The sequence below is a fragment of the Molothrus ater genome, chromosome 1, assembly GCF_012460135.2.
Source record: "Molothrus ater isolate BHLD 08-10-18 breed brown headed cowbird chromosome 1, BPBGC_Mater_1.1, whole genome shotgun sequence".
Classification (NCBI taxonomy): domain Eukaryota; kingdom Metazoa; phylum Chordata; class Aves; order Passeriformes; family Icteridae; genus Molothrus; species Molothrus ater.
Window position 1 is genome coordinate 7,755,382 of NC_050478.2, and position 13,229 is coordinate 7,768,610.

Below are 13,229 nucleotides of genomic sequence, written 5' to 3' on the forward strand. Positions count from 1 at the left end.
ATCCCACAACAGCTCCTCACCTGCCTGTAATCCTGCTGGGAGGCAGAAACTGGGATGAATTGTACCTACAGCCTTTAAATTTGCCTGATCTGGTATTTATTCCTAGAAAATATCCAACATGCTCCTCACAGGGAGGGGTTTTACAAACCTCCATTATTGCTCCTTTCTCTCTAAATGCTGCAAGAGAAGAACATTTGAATATGCTGAATCTGTGCCAAACTGGAGGAAGAAACATATGTCTGGCAGGGCCAGAAGGAGAACAAAGGAGTGGGAGGATATTTGGTTAGCCTAAGGTAGCCTTTTTGAGATGTCCATTTCTCCAAAGATACTTTTTTCCTTGCATGTACATATTTCTCTCTAGGGTTTCCTTTCATCTGGGGGGTTCCAAAACCTAAAATTGTGTCATTACATCCCCTGAGTCTTTTAGTAAATCTAGGTTTTAGTTCTCTTCCAAGCAACAAAAAAAAAAAAAAAAAAAACCTGTGAATTTAGTGACAGCTTGTCTAAGGAGTCAGATCTGTTTAAAGAAATCTTTGTATTAGAAAAAAATAAAAAGTCTTCAAGTTAAATTATTTTGTCTTGTCTGCTCCCTTTGAATCTTGTGGCATGCATTTGAAATGCTAACTCATTAAATTCCTTCTGCTTCTCCAAGATTCTTCATGCACAAGTGCTTTTTGGGAAGTGGAAATTCAGAATTTCTCCAAGGTATTTTGCTTCTGTGTGCTGCCAATTTTACAGTGGTGAATTAGGCAGGAATTGCATCAGCTTCTCCCACCTTGGGCAATTAAGGATGTGCAGATGTGGCTCACGCACACAAATGGAGCAGGAACCTTTCACATCTAGGGCTGAGTGTATCTCTTGCCTTGGGTCAGTCTGTCTGAGGTGACAGAGGGATGCTTTTGCAAGATGGTTGCATTTCTGATAGACCTCCAACAGCCTGCTTTGCCTTTCTGAAGACAAATATGTTCCCTTTTCTTTCTGAAAACCCCCTTGAGAGGTCAGATTAATCAGGCAACCTGGTTGCTGTCATGGCATATCTGACTTGAGTACCAAACCCTGGCAGGTTACACAGCAGAGAGGAATGTGCCTGTTGGAGATCAGCTCAGGAATGTTGGCCAAGTCTCACATGGATGCCAGCAGCTCATGGCATCCAAAGAAAGACGTATTTATCTGTAATGCTCCACTTCCTGGCTTCTCTTGGAGACACAGAATTGGGATCTCATCCTAACTTCTCTCAGATAAAGCTCCCAAAGACAGAATGTTAATGTTAGACAAGAAAGACAGTCTGCAGTACAAATTCTATTGGTATGGATGTCAGTACCAGCTATGGGGCTAAGCCAGGACCCTGATGTGGTGTGCAGCTGTACAAACACAGGTACATCAGTAGTTTCTTTTCCTTAGGCTTGGCATAACCTTTTCTAGCACCTTTTTTAGCACTTGCACAACCATTGTTTCCAACTCCTCTCTTCTGTGTTGGTTTCTTTTTTTCCTGCCTTTCATCACCTCTGCACCAACTGCAAAATCATAAAAAAAAACATATGGGAAAGACCTTCTTGCTCATGTGATCTATACTTTTGCCAGTTGGCAGGATTATGCCTTACAGCACATTTTCTAATGCCTCATACTCAGGCTATTTATAAGTGCCCTCAGCATTAGGACTTTCACCCATTTCCTTTGGACACAGTCCTGCTCACACTACAGGGAAGAACCTGCTGATATTCAGCTACCTGCTTTTGATTTCATTTAATTAGGCCTTGGTGGGCACCAGGACTCTTACTTGTTAAAATCACCTGTCTTGCTGACCCCTGAGAGAACATTCATCCACCAGGTGTTGGAATTGCCCTCTGCAGCAGCTGATCTCCCTGGTTTGGACAAGGCTCCATTGTGTGGCTCACTTAACCCTGTACCAGCCCAGCCTGGCTCCCTGCTCCCCAGGCACATTGGTGCTTTCCATCTCTGACAGTTTTGGTCCATTTCTTCTCTGCCTCTTTGACCTCACTCATCTTCATCTCCTTTTTCTCTCAGCCCTCCTGGTACTTCACTGTGTCCCTGCCTCTTCTATATGCTTCTGATTTTTTTTTTTTCTTCTTGGCTCCCTCTGGCCCATTTCTTCTCCTGAAGAGCCTTTTCTTCCAGCCTACTTTCTTTTTCCCCCAAAATCTTGTATCTTGTGAAGCCACCATTGTCTATTATTCCCAGTACTTGAGTATCAGTGTTTTCTATTCCCCACAAGAGCCTTCATTCCACCACTTGTGGAAGACTGCATTATTCTTGTGGTGCCCAGAAAACTAATTTTACCAATGTTTCTCTTAGTCCAGCCTGCAGAGCTTCCTTGTTCATTTGGGAGCTTTAATTTGTTTTAATTATTTTTAATCATTATAAGGCCTGCATAGTTATTTTTCTGAATAGTGTGTGATTCCAGAGAGAAATATGCGTCTCTATGTCCTCACTTGCTGTCCAATGCTGCATTCTCTATCACTTGCTCTGAGATGCTGCTGGCACAAATGATGAGCTAAGAAAGTGAGCACTCAGCCTACCAACTCTACAATGTCCAGTGCCCCTCTGCAGCTCTACTGTCACATCTTGCCACAGTGCAGTGCTCCCCCCAGCACACTCATTAAATCAAAATGAATGATCAAGTGTGTCCTCAGGGACTGACACTGGAAAGGGAATTCTTGTTCTGGTTTGGTTGGGTTTCCAGTTGACACCAGGCAGCAGATGTATAGGAGGCATAAGCCTGGGGCCATTAGAGATTCATGAGCTGATGATTTTATCTTGGCTGACCATGGTAATAGGAGTTAAAATATTGTATCTTTGTCTCTCTAGTGCCTAGACAGTTGCTATTATAAAAACCCCAGGTGTTTTATATTAATAAATACAGTCATTTAAAGAGAAAATATTAACTTGGTCCTTTTTGGGAGTGATATTAAAAAAAAATCAGGAAATTGTAAAATTCCTTTACAAGCTTGTTGGAAAATGAAACTATAATAGTTCAAATAATAAAAAGTGTACTTGAACTATTGAAAAAATCTTTTGTTGAAAAAATACACTAATCAGCTGCTTAATAGCTATCACCACTCGAAAACGAGAAACATGTTTAGCTCTGTCTGCAACAAACTATATTATTTAGATGGCAAGCTCATAAATTGCTTTGTCAGAAAGAGGAATGGAACATGAATAACAATGCATGAATTCTCTGACAGATAGAAGTTATATCTAAATAAAAAATGTCCAGGAGTAATATTGCAGGATTGTTTCTTTGCCAATGTTATTCTGAGCTGATTTGTCTGAAAACAAATATTTAATGTAAAGTTTTAAAGGCAGAAGGGCTTGGGTTTGACTTGCTTTTGATTGTGTTACATTAATAGTGCTGAAATATGGGCACACTGTTTATTTATACAAGATGGGGAGAAAAAGGTGTCATTTTTTTCTGAATGCTTTAAAAATGTCAGTAAAACATACTTTGGTGCTGCAGGGAAAATGTCTTAACTAACACACTTTATTTTGATGGAAATGTCACTAGTTAGGAATCAAACCTCCCTTCAAAACTTTGGATACTGAATTAAATATACAACTAAAAGACGCTTGAGGACACTGTTTGTTTTGAAATGCCTTGATTTTTATCTTGGGATCTATTGCAGGGTTTAGGGGAAGGATTTTCCTTACATGCAGGATGTGTGTTTAAAGACAAGAACCTTATGTTCGTACTTTTGAAATATTTTGCCTCTTTACACATGTTTCATAACACAAATTGCTCACTTCTCAAGTCTTGCCTTGGGCGGGGAAGGTCTTTAGCTGTGATACATCCCCAGTTCCTGAAGTGGTGTTTGTTTAGTGCCATTTTGCTGCCATGTCTCCATGTTTCCTGCGTTTCTTGGTTTTGGCTCCATGTTTTCCATGCCCTGTCTTTGTGCAGCTTGTGTGCCACTCTCTGGTCACATAACCAGGACATTGTAGAGGACTTTGTGCTCCCAGTCATGCACAGATGAGCAGCACATTACCCAGGGCTTGCAGGTGGAGGGGAGACGTGCTTCCAGCCCTGAGCAGAGCCTCAGGAGCCCTGGGCTCCCTCCCTAGCAGGCAGCCAGGGCTACCATAACACATTTGCAGGGACATCTGAGCTAACTTGTGCCCTGGCAGGCTGGAGTGCTCTCCAGAGTCTCTAATGCAATCATCTGGGTCCCTATGACTCAGAAAAATCCTCCTGCTTTCAGCAATGGCATTGACAGACTGATCCTGGTGCATCTTGTTGCAGGGGCTTATTTAAGATATTTCTGCCTCCAGCTGCCTGCAAAGCCCTTCCACACAAGGTCACTCTGGCTGGAACAGGGTGACAGAAATGTGTCTTGCAGTTCCCAACTGGTGCAAACATCCTTCACTCACCATGATAACAGAAAACAGCATTAAATTGTTTCTTCTGTCCCTGGTTTGTCATGGAGGGGAGAGCTAGAATCAGAAGTGCCTTTAAATAGCTGTAATTATGTATTTTTGGGTGAATGAATCACAGCCCAAAGCTACATGATCAGGATCTCTTGGTGGATGAGAACCATTTGGCTGTTTGTTTTTTACTGAGCTTTTCAAGTATTTGACATTGCAATTCTGTGTTCCCCTAATATAATTTTTCCAGGAATTGTGTACACACATACATGTCCAATATATGTGTGCATGACTAAGCAAACTCAATTATGTGAAATCTTGGTTCTTAACAATTAAGCTCACAATGTATCTAGATCTGAATTGGTCCTTAGAGGTTCTTTTGGTTTTGAACTGGGCTGTGATGCTGAATGTTTTCTTTTTTCTGTACTTTCTTTGAAACTTTTTAATTCAGGCATTTAATCTTTGTTGTTCTTTCCTGCCTAGTGGTTTTGTCTTGCCTTTTTGTGGCTTTCTTTGATTATTCCTTTGTGTCCTAGTTTTTCCTTAGAAGTTAAAAATGTATTATTTCTTTTAATTTTATTCTCTTGTTCCTTTTTTTTTTCCAGTGCTATTTGTCACCAATTACAAATATCATATGGCCATAACTATTCCAAATATCATTATTGCAGTTTGAGGTGGAATTTATCTGAGCTATGTGTCCAGATTTTTGGTAATCAATTTGTGCCTGAAACAGAAGTTACAAGGGGCCCAAGTGGCTTTTGGAAAGTTACCTTTGTTATGATGGATGTCACTATGACTTAGAAGCCAGACCTTTGCTTCAGAGCATTGTGTGCTCATCTTGTTTTTTAATTAAATGTCAGCATCTCAGTTGTGAAGATCAAAATGATTCCTTCTTTGAAGTTCCATCAGGAAGGAGATAGAGCGTTTGTTTTTGTTTTCTCTCCTGATGAGATAAGGTTCCCTTTTCATCTAAATGTTAAGACATTTCATGCCTGACTTTGAAGGCACAAATAAAAAGGAGTGGATGAAACTAATCAGACACAAAGTGATTTTTGATCAGGCAGTTACTGAAATCCTGGAGGGGGGAATCGTTGCACTCTAGAATATTGTATACATGATCTACTGAAGTGGGTTTTTTAAGACTGATGAAATGACATATATTAGAGATGGTATTATCCTAACAACTAACACTTTAAGCAAGAATAGTGTTTAGAAACGGAATTTTAGCCCATAAAATCCACTAGTTAAATTATAATGAAGTTTGTGTGCTCTAAAGCAGCAAGTTTCTCAATGGGAATGAGCAAACACCGGTTTGTGCTTTGTGTGTTGTGATCCCAATAACTCTGGCAAATTTAGAGGTCAAAGGGGAGGATTCTGCAGAGCAGAAGAGGGGACACCACCTCTGCCACCTTCCTTTTAACCTAAGCATCTGTTGCTATGGAAACCCCTGTGCCTGGTGCTGGAGCAACAGGAACTGTCACCCTCTGTCCGGAGCAGCCGCGCTGGGCTGGCCGGGCAGGACTCCACTGGCAGCTCCGGTGTCCGCGCCCGGGCCGTGCCCCGCTGGCAGCTCCGGTGTCCCCGCTGGCAGCTCCGGTGTCCCCGCCAGGGCCGTGTGCGGTGTCCCCGCCCGGGCCGTGTGCGGTGTCACCGCTGGCAGCTCCGGTGTCCCCGCCCGGGCCGTGCCCCGCTGGCAGCTCCGGTGTCACCGCTGGCAGCTCCAGTGTCCCCGCCCGGGCCGTGTGCGGTGTCCCCGCCCGGGCCGTGCGCGGTGTCCCCGCCAGGGCCGTGTGCGGTGTCCCCGCTGGCAGCTCCGGTTTCCCCACCCGGGCCGTGCCCCGCTGGCAGCTCCGGTGTCCCCGCCCGGGCCGTGCGCGGTGTCACCGCTGGCAGCTCCGGTGTCCCCGCCCGGGCCGTGTGCGGTGTCACCGCTGGCAGCTCCGGTGTCCCCGCCCGGGCCGTGCGCGGTGTCCCCGCCCGGGCCGTGCGCGGTGTCACCGCTGGCAGCTCCGGTGTCCCCGCCCGGGCCGTGCCCCGCTGGCAGCTCCGGTGTCCCCGCCCGGGCCGTGTGCGGTGTCACCGCTGGCAGCTCCGGTGTCCCTGCCCGGGCCGTGCCTCGCTGGCAGCTCCAGGTGTCACCGCCCGGGCCGTGCCTCGCTGGCAGCTCCGGTGTCACCGCCCGGAGCTCGGAGCGGCGCCCGCGGCTCCCGGGCTGGGCGAGCGGGGCTCGGCGGCCCCGAGCAAAGGCCGTGCCGGGGGCTCCCGGCGTGTCCCCGACCCCAACCCCGATCCCAGCCCCGGCCCCAGCCCAGCCCCGCTCCATCCCCGCCGCCGCGATCGCGGTTGTTTATCCCCGGCCGGAGCCGCCGGGAGCAGCTTTGGGCGGATTTCCACTGAGGGGCGCTGAAGCACGTTTTAATGCAGCAAAAATGAATTAATACAAAAATAGTAAGAGACGCGATTTACCGGATTATTTTAAAAAGCGACGACAACGACCACCTCCAAAAAAGCCGCAACCATCGCCTGCTCTCCCTCCTCTCCCCGGCCGTGGGGGGACGGAGGACGGGCGGAGGGACGGGCCCCGGGCAGTGCCCGCTTGCCGGGCTGAGCCCGCTGGGGCAGGGCAGGGCAGGGGGGAGGCTTCGCCCTCCCTCCCCTCGCCCCTTCCTCGGGGCCGAGCCACTCCGCGCCCAGCGGCCTCCCAGAGCCCCTCCAGCCGCCGGTCCCGCCTCCCAGCCTCGCCTTCCCCCTCCCCACCTCTTTTTTCTCTTTCTCGGCTGGCGATCAGGTGTCTGTTGCCTTTTTTTTTTTTTTTTTCATCTTTTTTCTTTTTTGAGTTGTTTCCCCGGGAAAAAAAAAAAAAAAATAGGCAGGAAAAAATCCCAGCCCCAGAAGGTACCGAAAAGGAGATGATCGTAGAAGAGCCCTCCTTCCCAAGAAGAGCAACGTGCTTTGAATGAGGCTTCCCAGCCTCTTCCACTCCGTCTCACACACTCTGTCACTCTGCCTCTCGCTTGTGCACACTGTTGGTATGCGACCTCGGAGGCGACTGCTCCGCCACCTCTGCCTGGGGAGCCGCTGACAGCCAGCGATTGAGCCAGCCCCCCTTCCTTTTTTTTTTTTTTTCCTCCCTCCTTTTGCAAACACACACGCACACCCCCAAAGCACATTTAATGCTGATCCACTCAGGCGCCATTATCGGGGGTACGTCTTCGTGGAGTGTTTTGGTTATTTTTTTTCTCTTCTATTTTTTTTTCCCTTCCCAACACTGGATGGTGCAGCATTCCCGGGGCCTGTGGTGTTACGGCTCGATTGCGTTTTATTATTTATTTATCTATCTTCTCTCTTCCTCCACTCATCACTCCCCCGTCTCTGCTCTCTTGAACCCCCCGGCTTCTCTCCGGGTGCCGGTGCAGAGGACCGGGGAGCAGCATCCCTCTCTCTCCCTCCCACTGATGTGGGACTGATCCTCACCCGCGTGTAGCATGCTGTAGCCAAAAAAGAAGAGAGGAGGGGAAGAAAAAAAAGAAGCGGCTCTCTTGCCCTCCCTCTCCCTCGCTTCCCGCGGATTGACTTCATGGCTTCACTGTACCAGCGGTTCAGCGGGAAGATCAACACCTCCCGCTCGTTCCCCGTTCCCCCCGAAGCGAGTCACCTCCTGGGCGCCCAGAGCAGCGAGGAGGACGGCGCTGCCGGCAAGACCCCGCGTCCATTGCAACAGGAAGGCAGCCGGCCCCGCTTCCAGTACCAGTCGCGAAGTGACTGCGAGGAGGAGGATGTAAGCGCCGCTGTGGTTCGCGTGGGGCTGGGTTGGGTTTTGGGTTGGGTTTTGGGTGCCCCCCCCTCCCCGCCCCCTGTCCTGAGGGATGGCTGTGTGCCCCTCTAAGCTGGCAGCGATTTCTTGCGGTTTGTCCGCTCGTCTTTCCAGGCGGGTGTTTGCGCTGCTCCTCTTGCCCTGGAGTGCCGGGGATGGTCCGGGACGGAGCCCGCTGGGAGCCGAGCGGAGCCGGGACCCGCCCGCCCCCGCGCTGGCCCCGCAGCTCTCCCCGGTACCGAGCTCCTTGCGCGGCTCTGCGCTCCCGTGGAGCGGGGCTGGGGGGCGCGGGGTCAGCACCTTAGGAAACGCCATGTGCCAGCTCCGTCCTGCTGCCCCCAAGCTACGCGACAAGGCTCCCCATCCCCTTTTTTATTTATTTATTTTTTTTTAATTTTTATTCCGTGTTTTACCCTTTAACAGTCTCCCGGGGCAGAAGTCTTCACCTTGTCCCTCCCTCCTCGCCTTCCTGTCAGCCTCCTCCTAACCTGGCAGCAGGGAAACTTTTTAACCCCTGAGCAGCCGTTTCGGGGTCTCTGTGTCCCCCCTACCCGCTTCCCCCGGGCGGGCCCCCGTGGGGAAGCCGAAAACTTCGGCCGCGCACCTTCCGCTCCTTCAAAGGGTGCATCTGCATATCGCCTTAGTAACGAGTGACTAATCCAGGCCGCTGGCTGCCTGCTGTGTCCGATGGAGTTAAACTAGTCTGGGTCGATTGCCCCTAGTTCCTCCGGGGTGTCGAGGAAGGGGACAGACGCAGAACAAGGGCCAGTGATAGATCAAAACGTGTGGCTCCACATGGCTGGCTGGTGTTAGGTTTGCAGAGGGATTTGAGTGTGTTTTTCCTCTGTGGAAGCACACACAAGGGGAAGCAAATGGCTGCAGCTGGGAATAATGTTTGTGTCTGTTAAAAATACTTCTTGCCCGAGTGGGACGCGTTAGCTTTGCAGCAGGGTTTAGCTTTGGCTCTGGGAGCCTTCCCAAGCAAGGCACAGCTTCAAGCCACAACAGCAGGGCTGCTTCACTCCGAGGAGAGAGTTGTGTATGCAGGGAAATGCCCTCCGTTTATCTTTTTAAATCCCTGTCCATTCTCCCGTCCCTTTGTAAAGACTTTTATGGTCCACAGAGCAAGTGCACTTCTGTCAGTGATGGGGCCAATCGATTTAAACCTCTCCCCGAGGTGACTGAATGCTGACAGCCCCGGGGGACAGCAGTGACAGGGACCTGAACTGACTCTTCCTGTGACTCGCTCACCGGCAACGATCCTGGCACTGCTGTCCCTTGGCCCTGGCCAGGTGCAGGAGGACACGGGCCCATCCCCGGGTGCCCGCACCCCCTGGTGACTCTCTCTCGGTGTGGCTGGGGACACGGAGCCCTTCCCGGCCGTGTGCTGGGCTCTAGGTGTCGCTGCGAGCCAGCGGAGTGCCACCTCCAGGGCTAGGCTCAGGCACATTTTCCTCATTGTTTTAATTTCGCTTTCCTGCACTTGCAGACAGCAGATGTCTGGAGCCGCTTCTCTGGTCACCAGAAGCGCTGAGTTCGGAGGCAGAGGAAAGCCTGCAGTTTAGCATGTGCGAGGGATTTCTGCTGATAGGCTCCAGAATAGTAATAATAAGAATATCCTTAAACTTCTATAAGGAAAGTTTTTCTCTCTTTCTTTCTTTTATTTTTTTTTTCCTTTCTTTTCTTCCCCACCTCCGATTCTCCCCCATCCCCTCAGAGTTGTGTGGGTGCCCAGTGACTGCTGGGCACTGTTGAGGGACGCTGCTATCTGTGCCTGCCTGGTGTCTTCTGCAACGAAGTGCAAAAAAATTGTGCCCAGAAGCAGGGATTTGGGGTGACTCTTTAAAGCACGTGGACAATTAGTGTGAATTGTTTCTAAAGGGGGCAACCTGTCCGAGAAAGTGGCTCGGCAGTTCACAGGGGTGTCCTTCAGCAGAGACTGGGAAACCCGAGCTGGTGGTCTCTGGCAGAGGGTCCTTCAGGTCGGGAGGATGAAGTCGTGCCAAACCAGTGGAAATGGTCTTTAAATCGCGTGTTTCAGGGAGCGGGGTCCGGCCCGCGGGGCCAGGCGCCGGCAGGAGGGGACGGGAGGCTGGAGGTGTCCGCGGTGCTGAACCAGAGCGGGGCTGGGGCGGCCGTCCGGGGTGCCTGACCCGGGTCAGAAGGAGCTATCCGAGGTGCCGAACCCCTCTGTCCCTGGGTCAGAAGGAGCTGTCGGGGGTGCCGAATCGCTCCTGACCCGATCAGGACGAGCTGTCCAAGGTCCTGAACCCCTCCTGTCCCGGCTCAGAAGGATCTGTCCGAGGTGCCGAACCCCTCTTGTCCCGGGTCAGAAGGATCTGTCCGAGGTTCCAAACCCCTCCTGTCCCGGGTCAGGATGAGCAGTCCGGGGTGCCGAACCCCTCTGTCCCTGGGTCAGAAGGAGCTGTCTGGGGTACTGAACCCCTCCTGTCAGGAGGAGCTGTCCACGGTGCCGAACCCCTCTGTCCCGGGTCAGAAGGAACTGTGTGAGGCGCCAAACCCTCCTGTCCCGGGTCAGAAGGAGCTGTCTGGGGTGCCGAACCCCTCCTGTCTCGGGTCAGAAGGAGCTGTCCAGGGTACCGAACCCCTCCTGTCCCGGGTCAGGAGGAGCTGTCCAGGGTACCAAACCCCTCCTGTCCCGGGTCAAGAGGAGCTGTTTGCTCTCCAAACACTCCCAGGACCATGCTGGGGCGAGCTGACAGTGACCTCCTGCCCTTGTCTGTGGCGACAGCAGCAGAGGCAGAGTGGCAGCTGTCAGGCTCGCTCAGGATGAGCAAATGCATCCCTGGACCTGAGAGCCTTGAGGGAAGGGGGAAAGTAAGGCAGAGAGCTGGCAAAGACCATGGGACAGGTCCAAGGAGAGTGGTCTGATTGTGCAGGGTGCCAGGAGTACGTGCTATTGCTCATCATGGGGAAAGGCTTAAGGAGACAGCACTGGAAACTCTTTCCTAAGATTAGACTTCTGTTTTCTGTCTTGCACAACTGGGACATTCACCTTGTCTTTCATCTTTTCTTTCATCTTTTGACACCAATGTATTAGGAGAATCTAGAACTTAATCGTATAGAAACAAAGGGTTTTCTCCCTTCCCACACTTGGAAATATCAAAACCAACCTGAGAATGAAACTGTTCTGTTCCTAACTTTGCCATGTGATTAATAAAGGGGAGAGAACTGAGTGTATTTTATGGGTTACTGATGATGACTTTTCCTGCTGAAATATGTGTGCTGTATTTTTAAGCACCAGCACAGACCTCAGTGCAGAACAAAATAGAGGGAAAGACAGGATGTTGCCTTTGAAGGTCACAGTATTGAAAGTAAGCATTCTGTCCACTGGAAGAACTACTGATGGAAAAATACTGCTTGAAATCTATAAAGAGTTAAAAGGAGGTAGTAACTCTCTAAGAAAATTCAAATCAAAACCAGTAATGATTTTATATGACAACTGCTGACCTACAGGCACCATTGAGACACACTTGAGAACATTAGTAACAGAAAAATACAGCAAAGTAGAGGTCACAGCATTCTTTTGAATGTTAATTTTTTTACTGTGATTTTTAGAATTTTAAAGTTTTTACTATGATTCAACTCGTCGCAGGTATATGAGAATATATATATAGTAGACCTAACTACTGAACAAAACCTGGATTAAGTCTTGCAAAATGTTCATGTTAATTGTTCATCTAATTAGGTTCTATATAAATGACCCCTGAAAAACACTTCCTAGTTTGCTCAGTGGCATCATTGATATTAAAGTTATTGCAAAGGCTTTAAACAAAATTCGGAATACAAATTTACCTTGTTATAAAATTAGTTTTTTACTGCATTTATTTAGATGAGGAAACGTCTCTGAGAACTCTTCATTAAGTTTAGTGTGGTGGTATAGCAGGTTATACAATTTTGTTAGCATAATTCTCTCTTTTAGATTAATGAGGTTACCTTTTAAATGGTAATTTTGATTGGTTTACCTTTTAGACTGATGAGAGAAATGCTTTGCATACTGTACAGTGGAAGGGATTTTCTCCTACATGTTGACTTGAGAACTGTTTTCCCATAAAGTAGAGCTTCTTCATCTTTTCCAGGCTTCTTTCTTGGCATCACAGTGATTAATGAGTTTAATTTTTGCAGGCAACTGCCAGGAGGTGCTGAGTAAGATGTATCATGCTGATTGTGTGTAATGCCGCTCCTTTTAATTACTGGGATGATAACAATGCATTAATCAGGTGCATAAAAAATTCAACACTTTCCTGTAATGTGGAATATTGATCCATTTTATAAGTCACTCACAGAAGTACTTTTTAAAGTTAATTGTTAAGTTATCTGTTAAAAATATTGAATCCTCCAGTGAAATATGATAACATTTTTTTATATGAAAAGACATATGCTGCATTCTTACAGGTTCATTACTCAGCCAAAACTCTTATTGGCTTTAATAGGAGACCTAAGCGTATAAAAAAGCCAGTCCCAAAGTACAAAACCCTTCATTCCTCTGATATTCTTTCAATAACTGAATTCTGAATTTTTCTTTCTTTTCTACATTTGTCTAAAACTACATTTGGCCATATATTATACTTTATTAGTTCTGCAATTGATTATTCAGACTTATTTACCTTTTGAGAAGGTTTTCATTCAGATATAAATACAGATCATTTTGAGATGCCTCAGTAAAACTGTGTTTTGTGCTTAGATAAATTAAGGACTTAGTAAATTAAATATCCTTTGTTAACAGAGTGAGTGTGAGAAAGTGAGAATCAAAGCCATCAGTATAAAAAAGAAAAAAAGTAATTTGGTACAGCAGACTTGCTGTTGCATGTAATTGAAAGTGTTAATTTTCAGTTCATTATTGGTCTAACAGGAGGAGATATTGCCTCCTAGAAATGTGTGTCAGAACCCTCAGAAATGTTGAGGCCTGGGCTTCAGGCAACAGGCATTTCAAAAGTGGGCTGTTTTTCTCCTAAAGAGATGAATGGATTGATTGTATAGAGGAGTTTGTAGGACTGCAGAAACCCTGAATTTGTTG

General features: G+C 48.1%; 1 protein-coding gene across 1 annotated transcript in view; it reads left to right on the forward strand.

Moving 5' to 3' along the window:
- Nucleotides 1–7,523: 7,523 nt before the first annotated feature.
- Nucleotides 7,524–13,229, forward strand: part of DPP6 (dipeptidyl peptidase like 6) — a 417,816-nt gene continuing 412,110 nt past the window's right edge. Inside the window, 1 exon segment of the mRNA XM_036398554.2 lies at nucleotides 7,524–8,155. Within this exon segment, the coding sequence (XP_036254447.1) occupies nucleotides 7,955–8,155 (201 nt within the window). The 5' untranslated portion in view covers nucleotides 7,524–7,954.